Raw genomic sequence first — 27,500 nt, 5'->3', positions numbered from 1 at the left:
TGTGTGTGTTAGTGTGTGTGTATATAGCTGTTAGCAGTTTGTACTATGTTTTGTACTGGGAACAGTTCAGTATGTGTTTTTGTTTATACTGTAGTTGTTAGTAGTGTTATGTTGTGAACTGGGAACAGTTCAGTATGTGTTTTGTTTATACTGTAGTTGTTAGTAGTGTTATGTTGTGAACTGGGAACAGGTCAGTATATGTGTTCATATTCTAGTTGATAGTAGTGTTATGTTGTGAACTGGGAACAGGTCAGTATATGTGTTCATATTCTAGTTGATATAGCTGTTCATAGTTTTGTTATTTGTACTGGGAACAGTTTATGATTGTTGTGCTATTTGAAAACTTTTGAGGCCTTCTCTGATTTTAGTAGTGCTTCATGGTTGTTTCATTGATCTTCTACCAGAGAGTCCAGAGATATGAAACATTGTTCTGTTTGTTTCCATGTCGCTGGGCTCATTGTCATATTTGATGTGTGTGCTTTTTTTTTTAAATGTAGGTTATCGCCACGTGTATTTGGAAGGTATGGAGGCGGCCTCCATCTTTGTTCATGTGTCTGTACATGACATCACTGGTAAGGTAGGTAGTAAGGGAAGTGGTATTTCACCCACAAGCCCTTTTTGTTTTGTATGCAAGAGTTTGTTCTTTTAATTGTAGCACTTTTTAATTGTGCGTCTCTCAATAATTTTACATTGGACTTCTAAAAAAATAATTAATAAATAAAAAAAGTTCTGCTCCAAGTACTTTTCAACACAATATTTCAGAGAGAATTGAAGTGAGTTTTCCTCCTAGTCATCAACAGATGGTGGTTGTTGAAAGGAAAAAAAATCTCCATTGTTATACAGATGAAGGATTGTTCGTGCCAAAGCTGGAAAATAAATATAATCATTGAAAAATCCATTCAATTAGGAGCTCAGTGTTAATTGCCCCGGTTGCAGCTCAATGGAGAATAATTAATCAGAGGTGCCTAATTAAGTAATGAAGTGTCCTTAGCAGCAGCCAACCACGGCCCAGACAGCCCAGCTGTGTCATCTGCGTGTTACAGTCGAGTGGCAGCTGCTGCAGCCGCCACCGTTCTGACAATTAGCGCGTTTAAATGGAGACAGATATAGATTACAGTCGCCTCAATAGTGATTATATTTTCTTCAAGCCAGATGCTACTCTCCCTATAGACAGGCAGTGATATGAACTTGTATTTATGATATAGGATTTTTAGATTACTGACTCAAGTCGCTCTAAATTGATGTACAGTCGACTTTGGATAAATCTAATGTTGTTGGACTGTCGTAACATCTTGCATTGAACCAGAAAAGTTAATTGAATAGGTATTGGAAAACTGTAGGCATATTCTACTACAGTTTGCACTTATACAAAGTGTTCTTACCGGGAGTCAATCAATGCACTTTGAATCAAATGAAACAATTGACTACTAGAGAACTGAACCCATTTCAATAGTCTGACTATCTACTAGAGAACTGAAACCATATTCTATAGTCTCTCCACTAGAGAACTGAAACCATATTCTATAGTCTCTCCAATAGAGATCTGAAACCATATTCTATAGTCTCTCTACTAGAGAACTGAAACCTTCGTTCAGTAGTCTATCTGCTAGAGAACTGAAACCATATTATATAGTCTCTCCAATAGAGAACTGAAACCATCTTTGAATAGTCTATCTACTAGAGAACTGAATCATCTTCAATAGTCTATCTACTAGAGAACTGAACCCTTCTTTCCATAGTCTATCTACTAGAGAACTAAAACCATCTTGCAATAGTCTATCTAAACTCAGCAAAAAAAGAAATGTCCTCTCACTGTCAACTGTGTTTATTTTCAGCAAATGTGTAAATATTTGTATAAAATAAGATTCAACAACAGACATAAACTGAACGAGTTCCACAGACATGTGACTAACAGACATGGAACAAAGGGGGGCAAAATCAAAAGTAACAGTCAGTATCTACTGTGGCCACCAGCTGCGTTAATCACTGCAGTGCATCTCCTCCTCATGGACTGCACCAGATTTGCCAGTTCTTGCTGTGAGATGTTACCCCAGTCTTCCACCAAGGCACCTGCAAGTTCCCTGACATTTCTGGGGGGGAACGGCCCTACCCCTCACCCTCCGATCCAACAGGTCCCAGACGTGCTCTATGGGATTGAGATCCAGGCTCTTCGCTGGCCATGGCAGAACACTGACATTCCTGTCTTGCAGGAAATCACGCTCAGAATGAGCAGTATGACTGGTGGCAATGTCATGCTGGAGGGTCATGTCAGGATGAGCCTGCAGGAAGGGTGCCACATGAGGGAGGAGGATGTCTTCCCTGTAACGCACAGCATTTAGATTGCCTGCAATGACAACAAGCTCAGTCCGATGATGCTGTGACACCCCAGCAAAGACCGTGACAGACCCTCCACCTCCAAATCCATCCCGCTCCAGAGTACAGGCCTCTGTGTTAGGCTCATTCCTTCAATGATAAATGCGAATCCGATCATCACCCCTGGTGAGACAAAACCGCGACTCGTCTGTAAAGAGCACTTTTTGCCAGTCCTGTCTGGTCCAGCGATGGTGGGTTTGTGCCCATAGGCGACGTTGTTGCCGGTGATGTCTGGTGAGGACCTGCCTTACAACAGGCCTACAAGCCCTCAGTCCAGCCTCTCTCTGCCTATTGTGGACAGTCTGAGCACTGATGGAGGGATTGTGTGTTCCTGGTGTAACTCGGGCAGTTGTTGTTGCCATCCTGTACCTGTCCCGCTGGTGTGATTTTCGGATGTACCGATCCTGTGCAGGTGTTGTTACACGTGGTCTGCCACTGCGAGGGCAATCAGCTGTCCGTCCTGTCTCCCTGTAGCGCTGTCTTAGGCGTCTCACAGTACGGACATTGCAATTTATTGCCCTGGCCACATCTACAGTCCTCATGCCTCCTTGCAGCATGCCTGAGGCACGTTCACACAGATGAGCAGAGACCCTGGGCACATCTACAGTCCTCATGCCTCCTTGCAGCATGCCTGAGGCACGTTCACACAGATGAGCAGAGACCCTGGGCACATCTACAGTCCTCATGCCTCCTTGCAGCATGCCTGAGGCACGTTCACACAGATGAGCAGAGACCCTGGGCACATCTGCAGTCCTCATGCCTCCTTGCAGCATGCCTGAGGCACGTTCACACAGATGAGCAGAGACCCTGGCCACATCTACAGTCCTCATGCCTCCTTGCAGCATGCCTGAGGCACGTTCACACAGATGAGCAGAGACCCTGGCCACATCTGCAGTCCTCATGCCTCCTTGCAGCATGCCTGAGGCACGTTCACACAGATGAGCAGAGACCCTGGCCACATCTACAGTCCTCATGCCTCCTTGCAGCATGCCTGAGGCACGTTCACACAGATGAGCAGAGACCCTGGCCACATCTACAGTCCTCATGCCTCCTTGCAGCATGCCTGAGGCACGTTCACACAGATGAGCAGGGACCCTGGACATCTTTCTCTTGTTGTTTTTCAGAGTCAGTAGAAAGGCCTCTAGTGTCCTAAGTTTTCATAACTGTGACTTTAATTGGCTACCGTCTGTAAGCTGTTAGTGTCTTAATTAACAACCGTTCCACAGGTACATGTTCATTCATTGTTTATGGTTCATTGAACAAGCAGGGAAACAGTGTTTTTAAATCCTTTGTGAAGTTATTTGGATTTTTACGAATTATCTTTGAAGGACAGGGTCGTTCCTTTTTTTGCTGAGTTTACTAGAGAACTTAAACCATCTTCGATAGTCTGACTATCTACTAGAGAACTTGTCATTCTTCTTTTATTTCTATACTGCATTCTCTTGTCTCTGTCATCAACACATACTGTAATGACCACACTGTTGTTCATTTCTCTTCCTGTTTCCAGATCTCTTTGTCTGCTTTGACTGTTTGTGTATCTATTTGCTGTACTCTCCCTCACTTCCCGCTCTCTCGTCTCACTCTCCCTTCTCTCTCTATTCTCTCACTCTCCCTTCTCTCTCGTCTCACTCTCCCTTCTCTCTCTATTCTCTCATTCTCCCTTCTCTCTCGTCTCACTCTCCCTTCTCTCTCTAATTCTCTCATTCTCCCTTCTCTCTCGTCTCACTCTCCCTTCTCTCTCTAATTCTCTCGCCCTCCCTCGCTCTCTCCTTTCTGTGATTTCAGTTGAACCCCCTTTGTCCAAACGCTGCTTTTAGAGGCAGAAAATTGTTAGGAGTCCTGAAGGCGCCACTCTGAACCCAGGTGTAGTGAAATCCAGTCAGCACCCTGCATGTGCCACATGCCCCTTCCCTGCCACCCCAGTGATTTCGCCCATCTGCACCCGCAAGGCAATAACGTCCGCCCGTTAGAGCTAACTCATGCCGAACATGAGTTGCGAACATGATTGTGACAGCTTGACTCGTCAGTATCCTCCATCGACCCAAAGCAGATCCAATGTCACTAACATGCGCCGGAGGGAGGGAGAGGTGGGGGAGAGAGAATGACACAATACCCGGGGCTAGGGGTATTTTACCCATACTCAGGAGATTCCCAGCATGGAGCACTGCAGGATTAAGAGAAAAGTACACGTGTTAACGCCGTAAAACATGAACTCTGTCAGACTTGCCCAGATCTCTCAGGAGGAGGGGGGGGGGGGCGAAACTGCATGTTTGTGCTATTAGTCGGTTGGCATCACATGTACTGTAATGCCTTGGGCACTCAGTCTTGGTGTAATTCCACTTGGATCTACTTGATGACATTGGGTTGCTGCACATCATGTGCTGAAAGGCAAAGCATTTTGAAATGAACAGACACACACACACACACACACCAGTCATCATGGTGGTCTCAGTGCAAAGAGTGTCACAGCAGGTAACCCAGTGTTGATTCGATTGGTGAATGTCAAATGATGATCTCCATCTCTACATCCCACCTCCACTCACTCTGTACATGGTGACCTCCCCTCACTCTGTACATGGTGACCTCCACTCACTCTGTACATGGTGACTCTCCACTCACTCTGTACATGGTGACCTCCCCTCACTCTGTACATGGTGACCTCCACTCACTCTGTACATGGTGACTCCCTCACTCTGTACATGGTGACCTCCCCTCACTCTGTACATGGTGACCTGCCCTCACTCTGTACATGGTGACCTCCCCTCACATTGACATGGTGACCCTCCCCCCACATTGGACATGGTGACCTCCCCCCCCCACATTGACATGGTGACCTCCCCCCCCTCACTCTGTACATGGTGACCCTCCCCCCTCTGTTCATGGTGACCCTCCCCTCACTCTGTACATGGTGACCCCCCTCTCTGTACATGGTGACTTCTCCCTCACATTGTACATGGTGACTCTCCCCTCACTCTGTACATGGTGACTCTCCCTCACTCTGTACATGGTGACCTCCTCACTCTGTACATGGTGACCCCCTCCTCACTCTGTACATGGTGACCCTCCCCCTCACTCTGTACATGGTGACCCCCTCCTCTGTACATGGTGAGTACATGGTGACCCCTCACTCTGTACATGGTGACCCTCCCCTCTCTGTACATGGGGACCCTCCCCCTCTCTGTACATGGTGACCCTCCCCTCTCTGTACATGGTGACCCTCCCCCTCACTCTGTACATGGTGACCCCCCCTCTCACTCTGTACATGGTGACCCCCCCCTCTCACTCTGTACATGGTGACCCCCTCTCACTCTGTACATGGTGACCCCCCCTCTCACTCTGTACATGGTGACCCTCCCCCTCTCACTCTGTACATGGTGACCCTCCCCCCCCCTCTGTACATGGTGATCCCCCTCTCTGTACATGGTGACCCCCTCTCTGTCACTACTGTATGTCCAGGTAAATGCTTATTGTGAACCAGTTCATGATGTTGTTTTGTCTCTTGTTCTCAGGGCAAGGTGTCCAGCGGCATCAAAGGGCTGTTTCACAGAAACCCAAAGCAGACTTCTCTCGACAGCCATGCTGCTGCACAGCTTAGCCATAAGCACACGTTCGGCGCCCACCTGCTGCGCCGCACGGCCAGCGCGCCCACCAAGGTCCTGCCCAAGGTCAAGGAGGGTTTCCCCGAGATCGCCACCGACACCAAAGACTACCGCTCAGAAGGCACCAGCGAGGACCGGGAGTTAGAGGACAGCCACCTCATTGCTTCCTCCCAGCCCCCGCTGCTCCACCAGGGCACCTGGGACACCACGGCCGCCGTTGCCCCCGCCGCATCACGCCAAGGCACCAACAGGCACCATGGCACCAACGAGGCTTTCCACCCCGACGAGGGCAAAGGTAAGGGCTCACCTCGTTTCCGCCGATATTCCTTGACCGAGCCCCTAAAGCAGGTGGCAGCGCAGCCGATTGACGACTCCCTGAATGAGAAACATGGAGTGTTTGCCCGCGTGGCCCTCAACAGCAGTGGCAGGATGGGGGTGTCCTCCAACTGCATGATCTATGTTATTAGCTCTAAGGAAAGCCCAGAGGAGAGGGAGTTCAAGGATGAGGAGAAATGGGGAGAGAGGACCAAGGCGTGGACAGAGAGGCCTGAGAGAGCCTTCCGCTGTCCCACTCCCTTCAGGCAGGTTCAACCCGAGCGAGCCAAAGCCCAAACCACAGGCCCTGGCTGCAGCCCAGCCTGATGAGTCCCTGGCCCAGTCCAAGCCCAGAGCTGAGGCCCTGCCCCTGTTCCAGCCCCAGGCGTTCTTCCGACCTATCCCCTTTCCCAGGTCCCGAGCCAGAGCCCATCAAACTCTGGACACCTGTCCCACTGAGGCTCCCACTGAGCCTCCCCCTGAGGCTCCCCCCGACCCCACTGAGGCTCCCCCCGACCCCGCCGAGAGGAACGCCTGCTCTTGCATCATGCCCCACCGGCGCTTCCCCTCCCCTCCTACCTCCCCGCTTGCGACGCTCACCCCCGACTGCCGGAGCGGCGCCCCGCTGCCCATCTACGGCAGTGCTTGCGGCCCGGCCCCTGGCACTACCATCAGCAGCTCCGACTGTGGCAGCTTGTCGCTCGGCGACAGTTGCAGCAGCTGCGAGATCCTGGGGAGCCTCGAGCTGGCTCCTACGCTGCCTCCGCGAGGGGTTCTTGACAGCGGCAGGCTCGCCGTGGGCACCCTGCAGCGTGAGATGAACCTCCTCTTTGCTCAGAAGATGGACGAGCTGCACAGTAAATGCCCCATGTTCTTTGCCAGGAAGGTGGAGCTGCCATTGCAATGCCCACAGTAGTACCCATTGAGGTGTTTTAGAAGCACCCACAGCAGTCCCTTACAGTTGCCATAGTGAGCACATGTGCAGTGCTGATCCCCTACTAATAAGCCATGTACTGTGAGCAGTACCCCCAGAAGACCCACCCTTCAGAGAGCTGATGTCTATGGGTTTATAATGTAGTCTAGAACCCAGATCCCCTCACTAATCAAAATCACCCTTTTGTCTAGACCTCCGGTTCTTCCACCAATCAAAAGTTACCGTTAGTGTTCTAGATCTCCGGTTCCCTCACCACTCAGTCACCCTTTTGTCTAGACCAACTCTGGACCTCAGTTCCACTGCTTTTTCTCTACATTGTTCCCCTCTGACCAAGGCGTGGACAGGGCTGATTTAGACCTTGGACACCGGCTGGATGCAATTATTTATCAGGTAGAACAGAAAACCAGCAGGCTCCAGACCTCGTAGAGTCAGAGTTGACGAACGCTCATCCCCTCACCAATCAAATTTGACTTTAGCTCATTAGCACATAAATTCCCACTAACTACCCATCGTTACTAGAATTTATAAGCTCAATGGTACTAAAAGGCATAATTGTAATAATGAGTAGCAAACTAGTAATGAGTTGTAAGAAAAATATTTCATCATTTTGTGCCCAACAGATAAGAGTACAGCAAAAAAAGAAAATACAACAAATAATGAGAAATCCACTATTCTATGGAAAGTACACCACCTTGTTAGACTGAAGGCCCCATATCACTCTAGAAATCAACCCCTTGGTAACAATGAACATTAAACATCTCCCCCAAAAGTGAAAGAGCCAAACCATCATATGACTTGACCCGGGGGGAGCCCTCCAACTCTCCTGGTCCAAACCCTGATGAACACCAGCTGTTCTCAAACCCCTGCTCACCCAGACTTAGTATCTCCCACTCAGTGCAATACATCAAAGGATCATTTTTTGGGGGGGGATTTATGGCGATGTTACAATGAAGGATGTTCACCATACATTTAGGACAATGTACTTCTATTCTATTACTATTCTATTATAATATTTCTCTACTTTTCTCTTTAAACTCAGCTTCAGCTGCTACCCTTTCACTTAACACAGAGGCTCTCTTGTGTTACGGTCTGTAATTAGTTTGTGGTAAGTTGTACTGTCTTTTCACAGCACAGTATACTTCAGTATATCTGTTGTAGACATAGTTTTTTAAATAGTTTAGAAACGTGATATTGTGAAGTTGATCGTTTTGCCCTTATAATGAAGTAGCATTCTGATACTTTATCAATTTTCTCAAATGACTCTACGCACTCTTGTTTCAGCCCTCTCCTCTGCACTGTTCCCTCTGCTAACCTCCTTGTTTCAGCCCTCTCCTCTGCACTGTTCCCTCTGCTAACCTCCTTGTTTCTGCACTGTTCCCTCTGCTAACCTCCTTGTTTCAGCCCTCTCCTCTGCACTGTTCCCTCTCCTTTATCCAGTTGTGCTAACCTCCTTTGTTCTGTCCCTCTCTCTGCACTGTTCCCTCTGCTAACCTCCTTTGTTCTGTCTCTCTCTCTGCACTGTTCTCTCTGCTAACCTCCTTTGTTCTGTCCCTCTCTCTGCACTGTTCTCTCTGCTCACCTCCTTTGTTCTGTCCCTCTCTCTCTGCACTGTTCTCTCTGCTAACCTCCTTGTTTCAGCCCTCTCCTCTGCACTGTTCTCTCTGCTAACCTCCTTTGTTCTGTCCCTCTCTCTGCACTGTTCTCTCTGCTAACCTCCTTTGTTCTGTCCCTCTCTCTGCACTGTTCTCTCTGCTCACCTCCTTTGTTCTGTCCCCTCTCTCTGCACTGTTCTCTCTGCTAACCTCCTTGTTTCAGCCTCTCTCCTCTGCACTTTGTTCTGTCCCTCTCTGCTAACCTCCTTTGTTCTGTCCCTCTCTCTGCACTGTTCTCTCTGCTAACCTCCTTTGTTCTGTCCCTCTCTCTGCACTGTTCTCTCTGCTAACCTCCTTTGTTCTGTCCCTCTCTCTGCACTGTTCTCTCTGCTAACCTCCTTTGTTCTGTCCCTCTCTCTGCACTGTTCTCTCTGCTAACCTCCTTTGTTCTGTCCCTCTCTCTGCACTGTTCTCTCTGCTAACCTCCTTTGTTCTGTCCTCTCTCTGCACTGTTCTCTCTGCTAACCTCCTTTTTCTGTCCCTCTCTCTGCACTGTTCTCTCTGCTAACCTCCTTTGTTCTGTCCCTCTCTCTGCACTGTTCTCTCTGCTAACCTCCTTTGTTCTGTCCCTCTCCTCTGCACTGTTCCCTCTGCTAACCTCCTTGTTTCAGCCCTCTCCTCTGCACTGTTCCCTCTGCTAACCTCCTTGTTTCAGCCCTCTCCTCTGCACTGTTCCCTCTGCTAACCTCCTTGTTTCAGCCCTCTCCTCTGCACCGTTCTCTCTGCTAACCTCCTTTGTTCTGTCCCTCTCTCTGCACGCTCTCTGTTCCTAGTGCAGAATTGAGGGGATGACAATAGCCAGGTAAGGAGAACCCTTGAATGTCTGCACCCTCACCCACTGTTTTCTGCTCATTCCCTGTGACTGTCTTCATAACCCTCCTTCACCAAGTCTCTGTAAGCACCGTGTACGCAGACTGGATCAGGGACTACGGTACCTGAATTCCTCTAAAAATAAACACTTGTCTTTTGATTTCCGTTGCAAAACGTGTTTGCTACGTTACGCACTAATTAATATGACCCAAGTAGTCAGAGTCACAGATGGGGGTTTAACAACACACTTTGTACTGTGTTAGGGCAAGCATATCGAGGTTGAGCTAGGGACACAGATTTCACCAGAATGATTTGGGAGTGTTTGACTGTGTTTTGGGGCACATGGAGTCTCACTTGTGTGAATCATCATTTCCACTCATAACTACACTGCTGGTAATTCCCATTCCATTGTTGTCGTTTTATGTTTTCAGCTCAGAACCACATCCTGATCATCAGTGGATGAACGCAATTCATCAGAATGAATATGGGTCATTTAGGCATCCATCCATCAAGGTCCCATTTTAGTGCTCTATTTTAGTCTTTATAGTTTAAACGTTACAGATTCCCTGGTTTGTAGAACTGTAAAGGTCAGATTGAGATGACATAAGCAGCGTTTCACCGTGAATACGGTCTCCGCTAAAGTGGGAACATTGCCTTTTTAAAAATGTCAATCATGCTGTAAAGCTGAACTTCCGGGATGCTGATTGAACCCATAAGCATATGTTGAATTGCAATTATGTTTCGTGTGAAACATTATATTTGTGTATATGCTGTGTGCATCATAAGATCCACGTGATGATACTATACGTACCTGTCCCTGCCCAACCTGGCCAGGAAGAGCCTCACCTGTCTGAGCAACGGAACCTCCCCGGGTGACATTGCAGTAACCATTTTGACTGTTGATAATGAATGTAGTCCTGTGCTTACAGATCTGGTGCTCCTCTTCTCCCCCCCCCCAGATCCTTCCACAGTGCAGAGACCAGCTCCCCCTATTCGACTGCTCGCACCAATCGCTGATGAACTGGGGGACTGCCATCTCACTCACTCCTCTTCCACTCCAGCAGACCACTCATCCACACATCACTCCCCACCTCCACCGCTCCCTATATCCACAGCAATCACCATCTTCACCTCATCCCCGGCTTCTAAGAGTGAGGCGGACAGTCCCGTTAATGGTAGGGGGGAGGCGGACAGTCCCGTTAACGGTAGGGGGAGGCGGACAGTCCCGTTAATGGTAGGGGGAGGCGGACAGTCCCGTCAACGGTAGGGGGGGGAGGAGGGTCCCGTCAACGGTAGGGGGAGGAGGATCCCGTCAACGGTAGGGGGAGGAGGATCCCGTCAACGGTAGGGGGAGGAGGGTCCCCTCAACGGTAGGGGGGGAGGAGGGTCCCCTCAACGGTAGGGGGGGAGGAGGGTCCCGTCAACGGTAGGGGGAGGAGGGTCCCCAACGGTAGGGGGAGGAGGGTCCCCTCAACGGTAGGGGGAGGAGGGTCCCCTCAACGGTAGGGGGAGGAGGGTCCCGTTAACGGTAGGGGGGAGGAGGGTCCCCTCAATGGTAGAGGGGACAACAAGAGACCACCTGCCCTTCACAGGACTACCTCGGCCCCTGTGACACATGACCCCAAAGACCTGAAACCCTCACAGTACAGCGGAGGCCCCCGGGTCGATGACGGCACCTCGTCACCAGTGGGGCACTCTCCATGCCGAGTGGAAGCACCGTATACTCAGTCAGGCCACACAAAGGACGATGCTGAACTCAAGAGTGAGCTAAGTGCAAAGTCCCCTGTTCCTCCCCCCGACCCCTCTGTAGACGCCAGCCCTCTGAAAGTCCAGGCCCTAAGAGCTCTGTTTGGCAGCAGCCCATTGAACACGCCTGTCAGAAGGACCAAAATGGAGGGCCACGTGCAGGCGGTGGCTGGGGGGCAGCAGCAGTCATCAGCCATGCCAGAGGTGTGCATCGACGCCACCCTGAACGACCGGCTGTGGAGCAAGCTGGAGCCCAAGCCAGGCAGCCACAGAGACAGCGTGTCCTCATCCTCCAGCATATCGTCCAACGACACTGTCATTGACCTGTCCCTGCCCAATCTGGCCAGGAAGAGCCTCACCTGTCAGAGCAACAGAACCTCCCCGGGCGACATCTTTCCGGACCCACCCTCCTGGGTCAACCGGCCACGCTCTGCCATAGCCTCCTTCGAGACGCTGCAGGTCAGCAAGAGCAAGTCCAACCCCAACCTCCTGCAGGGCCACCTGGGGGAACCAGAAGACGAACTGCAACCCAGGCCCCTTGGCGCCCACAGGGAGCCTCCAGTGGACTCACCCAGCAGAATAACCCAGAGGAGGCACACCTGGAGCCGCCTCTACATGGAAGGGCTGAAGCATTCCTCCCCCCCAGCCAAGAAGCCCTCTGCTGCCGCAACCAGCCCCCAGGATACCGTGGCCTCTATGTCTAAGAGCCTGGGGGACTTGACCTCGGATGACATTGCCTGCAACTTTGACAGCAAGTACCGCAGCATCACCCGCAGCTTCATCATTAGGCCTTCCCGGAACGACCTGCGGCAGGGTTACCCTAACCATAATCCCCAGAGGCCCCGGCTGCCCAGCGACCTAACTGAGCAGCTGAGGAGGCTGACGGACGTGGAGCCCCTGACAGCTCGTGACTTTGCCCCCCAGGTGACCCAGGGGCCCCTGGAGGAGCCTCAGGAGGAGCCCCCACTACGGAGGACATCGTCCCGTAGCCAGAGCAGGGTGCGCTACATCGCCAACAGGGCCAAGCAGGCCCAAGAGAGGCAGAGGCTGCAGTGTCTCAACCAGTCCCACCCTGCTACTGGCGCTGCTAACGCTAGCATTAGCGGTGGCGGTAGCCCCATGGAGGAGCGGGGGAACCCGGAGGGGGCGTGCTGCGTAGCCCGGAGCCCCTGCGCTAGCCTGGATCTGCTGAGCCAGCTCAGCACCCCAGGGCCCCCCAACAGACAGTCCCAGACCTCCCTGAACTCTGACAACAACGAGGTCTTTTTCATGCTCAAGCTCTGAGAATCAGACTCCTTTTGGAACTGAGCGTGAGAGAGACATAGAAGCATAACTCATTTAAAATTCCATCCAGCTTTCCAGGAAGGTAAATTGTAATTTTTAAAGGAATGACATTCTGTATATCTTGATAGGATGTGTTTTTAAATGTATTTAATCAAGGAGAATCATTCTACTTCCAGACAGTCACAAGCACAGTTTTTCTCTGATAAATGTGTTCAGTAACTCACATTAACTATGAACACCTATACACAGCAAATGCCTAGCAGGTCACAAAAGATGGACTAGTCATTTTTACCACAATGGTCACAACAAACACCAAATAATTGCTCAGAAATAATAGAAACAGCAATGAGTTGTACAATGAAAGCATCCTTTACCAATGCACTCATTTGTTTGCACCAAATGAGGAACGGTGGAATGTGATTGGATAAGCAATGCCTGCCTGACTGTCTAGGTACACAGTGACTTCCATGTTTGTATATGCCTGACTGTCTAGGTACACAGTGACGTCCATGTTTGTATATGTCTGACTGTCTAGGTACACAGTGACGGCCCATGTTTGTATATGCTTGACTGTCTAGGTACACAGTGACGGCCCATGTTTGTATATGCCTGACTGTCTAGGTACACAGTGACGGCCCATGTTTGTATATGCCTGACTGTCTAGGTACACAGTGACGGCCCATGTTTGTATATGCCTGACTGTCTAGGTACACAGTGACGGCCCATGTTTGTATATGCCTGACTGTCTAGGTACACAGTGACGGCCCATGTTTGTATATGCCTGACTGTCTAGGTACACAGTGACGGCCCATGTTTGTATATGCCTGACTGTCCAGGTACACAGTGACGGCCCATGTTTGTATATGCCTGACTGTCTAGGTACACAGTGACGGCCCATGTTTGTATATGCCTGACTGTCTAGGTACACAGTGACGGCCCATGTTTGTATATGCCTGACTGTCTAGGTTCAAAGACTTTTATGTTTAGAGTATTCATTGTGAGTTGAGCTGATCCTAAAGTAGCAATAGACGACCATTAGTGGAGTTTTACTATTCTAAAACCCTTTTTAAACTTCAAATTTTAACTATGTATATACTGTACTTTTAAAATGTGTAGAGATGTTTTTTTTAAAAATATTTATTGAGCCAGTAGTTCTGAAAGTAGCGCTCATGAGACAAAACTGGTCCTCGAAAATTGCGTACTACGACACGTGCAGGTATGTGCATCACATCTTAGCTTTCTCTTTTGCTCTGCTTTGTGTGTATCTTGCTAGCTGTCACTCAAACGGCGAGGGGCTGAAGCTCATTGGCTTGAACTTGAATTGCTAGGGGGCTGACCCATGTGGGAGAAAATTTAGGGAAAATGGCACCTCTCACCTTCCAGCTTTCAAACTAGAGATTCCGTGGCTAATTTGAGGTTAGACAGTAATTATTCTCATAGATTCTGCATGTATGATTTACATGTTGACACATGCAGCCCAAAGTGGGAGGTTTAATAAATACTTACTAGTCACCAATGTTCTTGAGCATGTCTTTGAATTGAATAATAATCTGCGTTAACTCATTATATATCACCAGTAGCCCAGCCATGTGCTAGAAATATTTGTAAACAACTTAAACAAGTGTAATATATTGCAGATTATGGATTTAAAAAAGATTGTTGTTTAGTCAATGTGGAGTCTTTACTGAAAAGGATAAGAGTAAATGGCAACAATAATGATTATTTTTCCTAAAAAGTCTTAAATCCAACTTTTTACATTTTGTGAGTACAGTGAAGTGTGATTTGAGTGAGCTGCCAGTGATTTGGAAAGCTGTACCATACAAGTTATTCTACTTAAAGACCCCTGCTACCTGTTTTTATTTGACTGCATGTTTTTTAAACACTTATGTACGTCTCTCTTATTTTATTATACAAAAAAAAAGTTTTTTATATGGGGAACTGATTTGTCGACGACTTCTTGTCTTACTCAGTGTTCAGGCTGTTGAAGGATGATTGGTTACACTGTCTTTGTAGATACTCAACCAGATAGCATTGACCCTCGTTTCCAAGCATGTTTATTTGTTCTGTACAGTTTGCACTGCCATGCCAGTTCTCCGCAAAACTTTAGGAACAATATTGAAGTAAAAACCAGATGTAATTATGAACTGAATAAATCTCTCTTGTATATTTAACACGCTTATTTTGTTAATTCAACATTGCACTCTTGTCTCAGTGTTTGGGCCGGAGATTTATATTCCAACAAAATGGGAAGCCTGTTGAACTTATCCCTACAGAAGTTGCCATGGTTGTGCCATGTAGAGCGTTGGGCCAAATCAAATCAAAATGTATTTGTCACGTGCCGAATACAGCAGGTGTAGACCTTACAGTGAATTGCTTACTTACAATACAAAAGCCAAAAGCCAGAGAAAATTCAGAGCACCAAATTCAAAAAAATTACTAAAAATCAAACTTTCATTAAATCACACATGTAAGATACCAAATTAAAGATACACGTGTTGTGAATCCAGCCGACATGTCAAATTTCAAAAAGGCTTTTCGGCGAAAGCAAACGATGCTATTATCTGAGGATAGCACCTCCGTAAACAAAGAGAGAGAGAAGCGTATTTCAACCCTGCAGGCGTGACACAAAACGCAGAAATAAAAATATAAATCATGCCTTACCTTTGACAAGCTTCTTCTGTTGGCACTCTGATATGTCCCATAAACATCACAAATTGTCCTTTTGTTCGATTAATTCCGTCGATATATATCCAAAATTTCCATTTATTTGGTGCGTTTGATCCAGAAAAACACCGGTTCCAACTTGCCCAACGTGACTACAAAATATCTCAAAAGTTACCTGTAAAATTTGCCAAAACTTTTCAAACAACTTTTGGAATACAACTTTAGGTATTTTTTAAAGTAAATAATCGATAAAATTGAAGACTGGATGATCTGTGTTCAATACAGGGAGAAAACAAACTGACGCTACCTTTCTGGTCACGCGCCTCTATCTAACAGTACACTTCAAGTGACCCTCGTTTTGAACAGGGCTACTTCATTACACAAAGGAAAAACCTCAACCAATTTCTGAAGACTAGTGACATCCAGTGGAAGCGGTAGGAACTGCATGAAGGTCCCTCAGAAATCTGGATTCCCAATGAAACCTATTGAAAAGAGTGACCTAAAATGGTTTTCTGAATGGTTTTTCCTCAGGGTTTCGCCTGCTAAATAAGTTATGTTATACGCACAAACATGATTCAAACAGTCTTAGAAACTTCAGTGTTTTCTATTCAAATCTACTAATAATATGCATATCTTGTCTTCTGGGGATGAGTAGCAGGCAGTTTAATTTGTGCATTTCATCCGGACGTGAAAATACTGCCCCCTGTCACCAAGAAGTTTTAACCAACAATGCTTTAAGAATTAGAAAAAACTTAAAGTAACGAATGATTAAAGAGCAGCAGTAAATAACAATAGCGGGGCTAAATACAGGGGGTACCGGCACAGTCGATGTGCGGGGGCACCGGTGTTGTTGATGGATCGAATCCCTGAGCTGACAATGTAAAAATCTGTCGTTCTGCCCCTGAGCAAGGCAGTTTAACCCACTGTTCCCCAGGCTCCGAAGACGTGGATGCCGATTATGGCAGCCCCCCCCCCGGGTTAAATGCAGAAGATGCATTTCAGTTGAATACATTGTTGGACAACTGACTAGGTATCCCCCTTTCCCCATGTAAAAGTGCTCGGTGTTGGCAAGGTGGCTTCGCTAGCTGCCATAATGATGGACTGCCTGCCTGCCTGGACTGTGTTGACCAACCACCCACTTCTCCCAACCTCATTATGAACTGCCTGCCTGGACTGTGTTGACCAACCATTACCTCTCCCAACCTCATTATGAACTGCCTGCCTGGACTGTGTTGACCAACCATTACCTATCCCAACCTCATTGGCGTAGTTCATCACACTCCCTGATGGGGAGAAATGTTCCAGAACAATGACTCGGTCCACAATACATGCCCAATGTATTATAAAAAATAAACGTCATCCTTTCTATTACATTTGCCACCCCAAGATTTTGGAAGATAAAATGTGGTCGTCACACTTTAACTGAACTACAACTTTTTAAGGCTTAAAGCTAATAAACCTCTGAAGGCCTTCAAAAGACGTAATCCAGGAACTAATGCCTTGCTTGCTAAAGGGTGAGAAACAGGTTATGCTACATATGGCAAAGCACCAGAAGCATAGTGTTTAGACGGTTAAAGCCTCGCTTATACTTTCGATCTACTGACCTGTCACTCAACGGACAACAGTCGACCATCAACATTTTTATTTGTCTGGCGTTGCCAAGGCAACGGACACCTCTGGTGGAACTGTTGGCTATAGCCAGGCCGCTTATTTTGTACTGGGAAAGGCTTCACAAAAGACTGCTTCATTAGGATTCCAAGGGCACTTCGACTCCCCTCTTCAAACCGTATTTATCAAGTCGGTTGGCCATGGTTCAATCTGGAGCCCTTTTGAGTCACTACTGAACTGAGGGAATGATGGTGTCACCGGGGCTTGAATGCCTCACACCAAACTCCAACCCCCCATAACTCCGAGCTCACAGCTTTTGGATTTCTCTGGAAGAAATTGAGATGTATGGAATTAAGTAAATAAAGTTTGTAAGACTGAACTCCTCTATGACTTCACCTTCTGTTGCCAGAGTCCCAGGCGTTCTTCCAAAGTATACAACATGAAAAAGATGAGTTAATTGCCCTGTGTTAATCTCTTTAGTTAATTTGAACGGGCTGCTTGGGTACATAATAAGTACTTCTCTGATTATTGAATAGTGCAGTAATTCAAGTCTCTTGGATGTTGTCAAGGGGATTAACATGAACTAACCAAACAAGCTAACTCTGCCCAATACCAAAATAAACAGGTTGAACCTTCATTCATATCTTTACCAATGAACTTCTAGGACAGAAAAAACAACTTGTTACCGCATCAAGATTTTTTAGATCTGTTATTCTGCACCAACTCTGACCACTTCCTCAAAATAATTATTCTACAAACAGATATCTCTCCCTCTCTAGCACTGTTCTTCTGCAAATAACTCCTTTTAGGGTTAGCTTCAAGAATAGGACACTTGTTTTCAGTGACCACATATCTTCCCTCTGGTTCCAACCTCCTGATGATTCCCAAAGGATTTGGAAATCTGCCCCTCATTGCGCCACTCTTCCCCCCCTGATTTCTGGGAACAGTATCTGTTCCATTGGCTGCCAACAAGGCAGGATGAGAGGGGCTCTTGTGTAACCTGACAAAAACAAGCCTTGCCATCCTGATATGCATCATTCTAAGCTGCTAGTGTGCACCAATCCAAGACTCATAGCCTGTAGTTCCAAATAAGAGAACCAGTCACAGTGGCCTGCTGCTTGGTTGAGTTGATGTGATCACTTTGTACCGACGGGATTGATTCTACAGATAATAGACCTACAGTTATTACTGGATTTGTTACACATGGACTTAAATAGGGAGATGTTGGGGCCTCTCTCTTATGTAACCTGACAACATGCCTATCCATCTGGATTGTTACACATTCAAATCAAATTTATTTATAAAGCCCTTCTTACATCAGCTGATATCTCAAAGTGCTGTACAGAAACCCAGCCTAAAACCCCAAACAGCAAGCAATGCAGGTGTAGAAGCACGGTGGCTAGGAAAAACTCCCTAGAAAGGCCAAAACCTAGGAAGGAACCTAGAGAGGAATCAGGCTATAAGGGGTGGCCAGTCCTCTTCTGGCTGTGCCGGGTGGAGATTATAACAGAACATGGCCAAGATGTTCAAATGTTCATAAATGACGAGCATGGTCAAATAATAATCAAAGTAGTTGTCGAGGGTGAAACAAGTCAGCACCTCAGGAGTAAATGTCAGTTGGCTTTTCATAGCCGATCATTAAGAGTATCTCTACCGCTCCTGCTGTCTCTAGAGAGTTGAAAACAGCAGGTCTGGGACAGGTAGCACGTCCAGTGAACAGGTCAGGGTTCCATAGCCGCAGGCAGAACAGTTGAAACTGGAGCAGCAGGACGGCCAGGTGGACTGGGGACAGCAAGGAGTCATCATGCCAGGTAGTCCTGAGGCATGGTCCTAGGGCTCAGGTCCTCAGAGAAAGAAAAAGAATTAGAGAGAGCATACTTAAATTCACACAGGACACCGGATAAGACAGGAGAAGTACTCCAGATATAACAGACTGACCCTAGCCCCCCCGACACATAAACTACTGCAGCATAAATACTGGAGGCTGAGACAGGAGGGGTCAGGAGGGGTCAGGAGACCCCTACACATGGACTTAAATAGGGAGATGTTGGGGGCTCTCTCTTTATGTATGTAACCTGACAACATGCCTATTCATCTGGATTGTTACACATTGACTTACATATGGAGATGTTGGGGGGGTCTCTCTTATGTAACCTGGTTATCTTGATGTGTAGCACTCTATAAAGCTGCTAAGCATTTGTACCAAGGGAAGTGAACAAGTGCACACTTTGGAAGAAAGCAGAGATTTATTGGGATGCAACTCGCTGTCGTCCTTCCATATCCAACCCTTTTATAAATGTGGGTTGTGTGATATCTGCTCCCCCCTCCTTAAACTGCTCCCAACCGGCCCTCTTCATTCACTACTTCGTTTCCATCCTTCCACTTCTCTACCACGTAGGACGGAACATCTAAGGTAAGGAATCCTTGTTGGACTTTTTCCTAGTTTATTGAGACAGTACTATTTACTTTTACAGTGAATTTTGAATGACAGCATCTTATTGCTGTTGTACTTCCTAAAAAAAAACATTTAGAAGCTTTCTCTTCCATGTGTCATCTACTAATAATTAGAAACTTGGTGGTTCGAGCACTGAATGCTGATTGGCTGACAGCCGTGGTATATCCGACCGTATACCATAGGGATGACAAAACATTATTATTAGTATGTTTTACGGCTCTAGTGCCCTTAGCTCTCAGCCCTTAGCTGTGGTATATTGGCCATGTACTACACCTACACGTGCCTTATTGTAAAAGTTTATGTGCCGTGAGATGAGGCATGGTCTTTTACATTTCCTTTGCATTATGACCCCCAAACTAGAACTTATTGTGAAATTCTGATGTAGGACATCCAATGTTTTTATTAGAAATAAAGTTGAATTTGAACCTTGTGACGAACCAGATAGACCAAACCATGTGTTGTAACTACAACCCAATCTCTAGGTGTGGTCTGTCAGTGAGTCCCAACCCACAAAAAAAAAGCATTGTCCTTGGTTAGCAAAAAAGTATTTGTTAAAAAGTCCTAAATTAAATCCGATTGGTATAACCTGAGACAATATTACCTTCAATCTTATAAAATAAATATATATACATATCAGTCAAAAGTCTGGACACCTACTCATTCAAGGCTTTTTATTTTTTATTTTTGACTATTTTCTACATTGTAGAATAATAGTGAAGACATCAACACTATAAAATAACACATATGGAATCATGTAGTAACCAAACAAGTTTTAAACAAATGAAAACATATTTTAGATTCTTTTAAAGTAGCCACCCTTTGCCTTGACAGTTTTGCACACTCTTGGCATTCTCTCAACCAGCTTCATGAGGTAGTCACCTGGAATGCATTTCAATTAACAGGAGTGCCTTGTTAAAAGTTAATTTGTGGAATTTCTTCCTTATTGCGTTTGAGCCAATCAGTTGTGTTGTGACAAGATAGGGGTGGTATACAGAAGCCCTATTTGGTAAAAGACCAAGTCCATATTTTGGCAAGAACAGCTCAAATAAGCAAAGCAAAACAACAGTCCAACATTAAGACATGAAGGTCAGTCAATACGGAAAATGTCAAGAACTTTTAAAGTTTCTTCAAGTGCAGTCGCAAAAACCACCAAGCTCTATGATGAAACTGGGTCTCATGAGGCCGCCACAGGAAAGGAAGACCCAGAGTTACCTCTGCTGCAGATAAGTTCATTAGAGTTAACTACACCTCAGATTGCAGCCCAAATAAATGCTTCACAGAGTTCAAGTAACAGACACACCTCAACATCAACTGTTCAGAGGAGACTGCATGAATTAGGCCTTCATGGTCGAATTGCAGCAAAGAAACAACTACTAAAGGACACCAATAATAAGAAGAGACTTGCTTGGGCTAAGAAACACAAGCAATGGACATTGGACCATCTGTCCTTTCGTCTTAGTCCAAATGTGAGATTTATGTCTTTGTGAGATGCAGACTAGGTGAAAGGATGACCTCCGCATGTGTTCTTCCCACCGTGAAGCATGGAGGAGGAGATGGTGTGGGGGTGCTTTGCTGGTGACACTGTCAGTGATTTATTTAGAATTCCAGGCACACTTAACCAGCATGGCTTCCATAGCATTCTGCAGCGATACACCATCCCATCTGGTTTGCGCTTAGTGGGACAATCATTTGTCTCATCAACAGGCAATGACCCAACACACCTCCAGGCTGTGTAAGGGCAATTTGACCAAGAACAAGAAGGAGAGTGATGGAGTGCTGCATTATGGTTTGGGATGAGTAGGACTGCAGAGTGAAGGAAAAGCAGCCAACAAGTGCTCCGCATGTGTGGGAACTCCTTCAAGACTGTTGGAAAAGCATTCCTCATGAAGTTGGTTGAGAGAGTGCCAAGAGTGCAAAGCTGTCATCAAGGCAAAGGGTGGCTACTTTGAAGAATCTCAATTTAAAATATATTTTGATTTGTTTAACACTTTTTTGTTATTACTGTTATTTCATAGTTGTGATGTCTTCACTATTATTCTACAATGTAGAAAATAGTACAAATCAAGAAAACCCCTTGAATGAGTAGTTGTGTCCAAATTTTTGACTGGTACTGTATATATTTTACTATGTATAACTCCCATTTTTAACTTAATTTGACACACAGCTTATGTTCAAGTTCTTATTACACTCATATCTGTTGATACAAACTGAAATGAATGAGCTTCTAATCAACAAAATACACTATGTAAAAATCTATTATACATTTTAACTTTGTCACTGAACTGCTTTCACCTTTTAATTCTCAGGTTCAGAAGGTGACGACATGAAAGCGTTTATTGGATCGGTTGTGTGTGTGGTGGCACTGCTATCTGTTGTTTGCACTGCAGGTAAATATAAATATATCACATGGTATACACTGAGTGTACGAAACATTAGGAGCACCTTCCTAATATTGAGTTGATTCCCCATTTGCCCTCAGAACAGCCTCAATTCGTCAGGGCCTGGAGTACAAGGTCAAAAGCGTTCCACAGGGATGCTGGCCCATGTTGACTCCATTGCTTCCCACATCTGTGTCAAGTTGGCTGGATGTCCTTTGGTGGACCATTATTGATACACACGGGAAACTGTTGAGTGTGAAAAACCCAGAAGCGTTGCAGTTCTTGACATACTCAAACCGGTGCGCCTGGCACCTACTACCATAACCCGTTAAATGGCACTTAAATATTTTTGTCTTGCCCATTCACCCTCTGAATGGCACACATTCCATGTCTCAATGCTCAAAAATCCTCCCCTTCATCTCCTCCCCTTCATCTACACTGATTGAAGTGTTTTAGTAAATTACATCAATAAGGGATCATAGCTTTCACCTGGTCAGTCTGTCATGGAAGGAGCAGGTGTTCCTAGGAACAGGTATTCTCAGGAAATCTGCTACTATAGCCATAAATCCAGGGTCATGTATTGGTAACAATCCTATCGTTAGATCCTATATCTGTGGTTGGGGGCAATTTGTTACGAATTTGTAACACAAATGTTATGTCACAAATTCTCATTTGTGGCTAATGTTAGCTTGGTGGTTAACTTGCTAATGTTATCCAGGTTAGGGTTAAGTTTAGGAATTAGGTTAAAGAGTTAGGGGAAGGGTTGGCTAACATGCTAAGTAGTGGAAAAGTTGCTAAATAGCCTTTAACATATACTAATTTGAGTGTCCCAGATTTACATTTACTATGTAATTTCTAGTCAATGAGACCAGGCTGAGTCCCTTATTAAAAACACCAAAATCTCCCAGAATCACTTCCTCTGATTCAGAGGGGTTGGGTTAAATGTGGAAGACATTCAGTTGTACAACTGCCTAGGTATCCCCCTTTCCCTGCTACTGTGCAGGGGGTACTTGTTAACCATTTTACTATAGTGACCCCTAGTGGATTTATAAGTAGTCAAGACGCCTCTGAACTATCTTAGGTTATTTATAGGAAATTGGGGGGAAAATGTTGAAGTGAATACGTAGAAAACATATTGCTGTGAAAGGCAATAGTCTCTTCTAGAGCAGTTCAGCTTTAATAGAACCAGCCTTTGAAAGTCCTCCAGCATCCCAGCATGTTTTAGCCTGTGGGAAGGCACCCCAAAATGGTTAGTGTCTCGACATCTGACTCTTCCCATTGACCAAGGCTGGACGGCTGGAACCGCGTTCAAAGTGCCAGGGCCGCATCAGATCTGGCAGCCGACCATTTCTCACAAGTCATCTGAGAGGATGCCTGCCACGGCCAACAAAAGAGTATAATAAATCAATTGAGCTTGAAGTCAATGGCTCGGGGCAAGCCCGCGAAATGACCGGCATCTCCGTGGGCTTGTAGGTCGATGCCAGTGGTCTTTTTTTACAAATAACTGTTGATGTGTGTCAGTGTGTCACTGACACCATGTGATACCAAGGGAGTACCCCGACTGCGCCGGCACCTCCGCTTCCCTGCCTCCAACCCTGGCAGGGCTTGTTAGGTCCTGAAGCGGACACGCTGAAATGGCATTGGTCACAGTCAATCGACGGCAAGGAAAACAAGTTTGAATGCCATGCATAATGTCTAAAAAGGGAGGGGGTTGGAAAGGGTGACTTCCCCTTTTCTGGTGGAGTGGTTGGAAGGGGGGTTTGGTGCCAGAACATGTATTTAGGGCAGAGCAGGGTGGGTAGGACCCCACTTTAGTCTCACCACAGGGGTTTTGAAACACAGCCCTGTGGTACCCCATTACTGTCCCCCTGCATTGCCCCCAAAATGGAAGAGAAAGTAGTCTGTTGACAGTGAGAGGACGTTTCTTTTTTTGCTGAGTTTATATTAATACTACCATTAAACGTTTGGGGTCACTTAGAAAAGTCCTTGTTTTTGAAAGAAAAGCAGTTTTTGTCCATTGAAATAACATCAAATTGATCAGGAATATAGTGTAGACATTGTTAATGTTGTAAATGACTATTGTAGCTGGAAAAGGCTGATTTAAAATATATATATATATATATTTTTTTTAAATACATAAATATATTTTTAATGCAATATCTACATAGGCGTACAGAGGCCCATTATCAGCATCCATCACTCCTGTGTTCCAATGGCACATTGTGTTAGCTAATCCAAGTTCATCATTTTAAAAGGCTAATTGATCATTAGAAAACACTTTTGCAATTGTTAGCGCTAATTAAAGAAATAAAACTGGCCTTCTTTAGACTAGTTTAGTATCTGGCGCATCAGCATTTGTGGGTCCGATTACAGGCTCAAAATGGCCAGAAACAAAGAACTGTCTTCTGAAACTCATCCATCTATTTTTGTTCTGAGAAATGAAGGCTATTCCAAGTGAAAATTGCCAAGAAACTGAGGATCTCGTACAACGCTGTGTACTACTCCCTTCACAGAACAGAACAAACTGTCTCTAACCAGAATAGAAAGAGGAGTGGGAGGCCCCGGTGCACAACTGAGCAAGATGACAAGTACATTAGAGTGTCTAGTTTGAGAAACAGACGCCTCACAAAAACTCAACTGGCAGCTTCATTAAATATTACCCGCAAAACACCAGTCTCAATGTCAACAGTGAAGAGGATTCTCTGGGATGCTAACCTTCTAGGCAGAGTTGCAAAGAAAAAGCCATATCTCAGACTAGCCAATAAGAAGAAAAGATTAAGATGGGCGAAAGAACACAGACACTGGACAGAGATCGGAAAAAAGTGTTATGGCCAGACAAATCTAAGTTTGAGGTGTTGAGATCACAAAGAAGAATATTTGTGAGACAGAAAAAATGAAAAGATGCTGGAGGCGTGCTTGAAGCCATCTGTCAAGCATGGTGGAGGCAATGTGATGGTCTGGGGGTGCGTTGGTGGTGGTAAAGTGGGAGATTTGTACAGGGTAAAATGGATCTTGAAGAAGGAAAGCTATCGCTCCATTTTGCAACGCCCTGTGGACAGTGCTTAACTGTTTCCTCCTACAACAGGAAAATGACCCAAAGCACAGCTCCAAACTATGCAAGAACTATTTAGTCAGCTGGTATTCTGTCTATAATGGGGGGCCAATACAGTCACCGTATCTCAACCCTATTGAGCTGTTGTGGGAGCAGCTTGACCGTATGGTATGTAAGAAGTGCCCATCAAGCCAATCCAACAAGCATGGGTTGAAATCTCTTCAGATTACCTCAACAAATTGACAACTAGAATGTTAAAAGTCTGAAAGGCTGTAGTTGCTGATTCTTTGACGTAAGCACATTTTGAAGGACACAATTATTATTTGAATTAAAAATCATTATTATTAACCTTGGCAACATCTTGACTATCTTTCATATTCATTGTGCAACTCATTTCATGTACATACATGTACAGTACCAGTCAAAAGTTTGGACACACCTACACATTCAAGGGTTTTTCATTGTAGAATAATAGTGAAGACATCAAAACGACATATGGAATCATGTAGTAACCAAAAAAGTGTTAAACAAATCAAAATCAATTTTAAATTTGAGATTCTTCAAATAGCCACCCTTTACCTTGATGTCAGCGTTGCACATTCTTGGCATTCTTTCATATATTTTTACCCAGACACGCTGAAGAGCAGTGTGCGGAGATTCTCATGTTTTGTTTTTGTTGTTCCAGGGCCCCCGGTGTTATCCGTCACCACTATATTGGTAAGATATTATATATACATCATGCTAATACCTATCACAATCATTGTTTTTTTAATTAGTTGGTTTTGCATATCATATCATCTGACAGCAAACATACTCATTTTCATATTTCATTATGTTTGTACAACACTGTGGCAGCCCAATTCCGATGTATTGAAAGGTCTGATACCTATTAGTCTTCCCCAAAATGTTTAAATAGAAAAAACACAGATCTTTTGAGTTCCGATTTTATTCCACATTCATATGTGGTTCTCAATCCTGATAAGATTATGACGTTGCTTATCTGACCCCAGTCTGGATGCTCAGTTTACCTGCCATTACCATGACAACCACCCCAAAATTTTAGGGAACAATGGCAGGAAATTAGTATTGCATCTGTGTGCTATTTCAGAGGACATAGCTGTGTGAATGCGCAAATCTGACATGCGAGTGTGGACAGAATTGGGTTCTCAGGATGGCTGTGTAAAAGCAGCTGATCATATACTGAACAAAAATATAAACGCAACTTGTAAAGTGTTGGGTTCATGAGTTGAAATAAAAGATCCCAGAAATGTTGATAAGGTGCATTCATGGGTCTGAGACCAGCCACCCCGGACAGCTGATGAATCTGAGAAGTATTTTTGTCTGTAATAAAGCCTATTTGTGGGTGAAAAAACTAATTCTGATTGGCTGCACACTTGCCCCAGTCATGTGAAATCCATAGATTAGCGCCCAATGAATTTATTTAAATTTACTGATTTCCTTATATGAACTGTAACAGTAAAATCATTGAAATTGTTGCATGTTGCATTTATATTTTTGTTCAGTATAGATCTCGCATGACATCACACTAGATTCCACCATTTTAGGGAGCCATTCGTGGCCAGTCCCCATGTCGTTATGCGCTCAATATTGTAACATGACACGACAGTTGATATACTGCTATACATAGAATTAAATAGAACACTGTCTTTCAAATTTAAAGGAACAATGGCAGGAAATTAGTATTGCATCTCTGTGTTATTTCAGAGCATACAGCGGTGTGAATGTAGCCATCTTGGTCAATTAGACTCATTTGAATGTATCCCTGACCAAGATAGCTGCCGTTATCAGCACATTCTTGTCTTATGAGGGTCTACGACAGAGCCACTCTAGTAACTTTATGTAACTCTATGCTAGTGTGCATGTTTTAAAATATGATCCACTTGTTGGATTCACTCCCACCAGCAAGAACCATACACTATGACCCAAGGGTCTGAGCTGGAGGGGTACTGCATTGACCTGCTAGCGGAGATTGCCAAACGGTTGGACTTCAAGTACACCGTGCACCTGGTGAAGGATGGAAAGTACGGGCAACAGGACGAGAGCGGAAACTGGTTGGGGATGATCGGGGAGGTGGTCCGAGGGGTGAGTGGCCTGGACAGAAGGGTGTACGGTACGCTGGGGGATTGGACAGAAGGTAGAGGTATACAGTACGCTGGGGGATTGGACAGAAGGTAGCGATATACAGTACGCTGGGGGATTGGACAGAAGGTAGCGATATACGGTACACTGGGGGATTGGACAGAAGGGTGTACGGTACGCTGGGGATTGGACAGATGGTAGCGGTATACGGTACGCTGGGGGATTGGACAGAAGGGTGTACGGTACGCTGGGGGATTGGACAGAAGGTAGCGGTATACAGTACGCTGGGGGATTGGACAGAAGGTAGCGGTATACGGTACGTTGGTGGATTGGACAGAAGGGTATACGGTACGCTGGGGGATTGGACAGAAGGGTGTACGGTACGCTGGGGGATTGGACAGAAGGGTGTACGGTACGCTGGGGGATTGGACAGAAGGTATCAGGTGGTAGTATACGGTAGGCTGGGGGATTGGACTGGGGGATTGGGAAGGTAGCGGTATATGGTGCGCTGAGCGATTGGACAGAAGGTA

The 27,500-nt window shown here is 45.8% G+C and overlaps 3 protein-coding genes across 3 annotated transcripts in view; all 3 read left to right on the top strand.

Annotated features, from left to right (window-relative positions):
• Positions 1 to 10,726, top strand: part of LOC112215251 (1-phosphatidylinositol 4,5-bisphosphate phosphodiesterase eta-2-like) — an 86,809-nt gene extending 76,083 nt beyond the window's left edge. Inside the window, exons 20-23 of the mRNA XM_042299729.1 lie at positions 498 to 577; positions 5,883 to 6,267; positions 9,647 to 9,675; positions 10,643 to 10,726. Of these exons, the coding sequence (XP_042155663.1) occupies positions 498 to 577; positions 5,883 to 6,267; positions 9,647 to 9,657 (476 nt within the window). The 3' untranslated portion in view covers positions 9,658 to 9,675; positions 10,643 to 10,726. The remainder of the gene's footprint in view (positions 1 to 497; positions 578 to 5,882; positions 6,268 to 9,646; positions 9,676 to 10,642) is intronic.
• A 457-nt stretch (positions 10,727 to 11,183) lies between these two features.
• Positions 11,184 to 14,878, top strand: LOC121839645 (1-phosphatidylinositol 4,5-bisphosphate phosphodiesterase eta-2-like). Its single transcript, XM_042299730.1, has 2 exons — positions 11,184 to 13,635; positions 13,679 to 14,878. Exon 1 carries the CDS (start codon positions 11,574 to 11,576, stop codon positions 12,711 to 12,713), a length of 1,140 nt encoding a protein of 379 aa, XP_042155664.1. The 5' UTR covers positions 11,184 to 11,573; the 3' UTR covers positions 12,714 to 13,635; positions 13,679 to 14,878.
• Positions 14,879 to 19,204: 4,326 nt separating this feature from the next.
• Positions 19,205 to 27,500, top strand: part of LOC112215252 (probable glutamate receptor) — a 28,690-nt gene continuing 20,394 nt past the window's right edge. Inside the window, exons 1-4 of the mRNA XM_042299728.1 lie at positions 19,205 to 19,398; positions 21,747 to 21,827; positions 25,556 to 25,587; positions 26,794 to 26,973. Coding sequence (XP_042155662.1) covers positions 21,764 to 21,827; positions 25,556 to 25,587; positions 26,794 to 26,973 — 276 coding nt within the window. The 5' untranslated portion in view covers positions 19,205 to 19,398; positions 21,747 to 21,763. The remainder of the gene's footprint in view (positions 19,399 to 21,746; positions 21,828 to 25,555; positions 25,588 to 26,793; positions 26,974 to 27,500) is intronic.

Source organism: Oncorhynchus tshawytscha, linkage group LG16 (genome assembly GCF_018296145.1).
Source record: "Oncorhynchus tshawytscha isolate Ot180627B linkage group LG16, Otsh_v2.0, whole genome shotgun sequence".
Lineage (NCBI taxonomy): Eukaryota > Metazoa > Chordata > Actinopteri > Salmoniformes > Salmonidae > Oncorhynchus > Oncorhynchus tshawytscha.
The sequence above is the reverse complement of the archived record's forward strand: the minus strand, read 5'-3'. Positions and strand labels throughout refer to the sequence as shown.

What these genes read in the sequence shown, in the direction of transcription:
- LOC121839645 (XM_042299730.1), top strand. Translation starts at nt 11,574, where the DNA reads ATGGAGGGCCACGTGCAGGCGGTGGCTGGGGGGCAGCAGCAGTCATCA.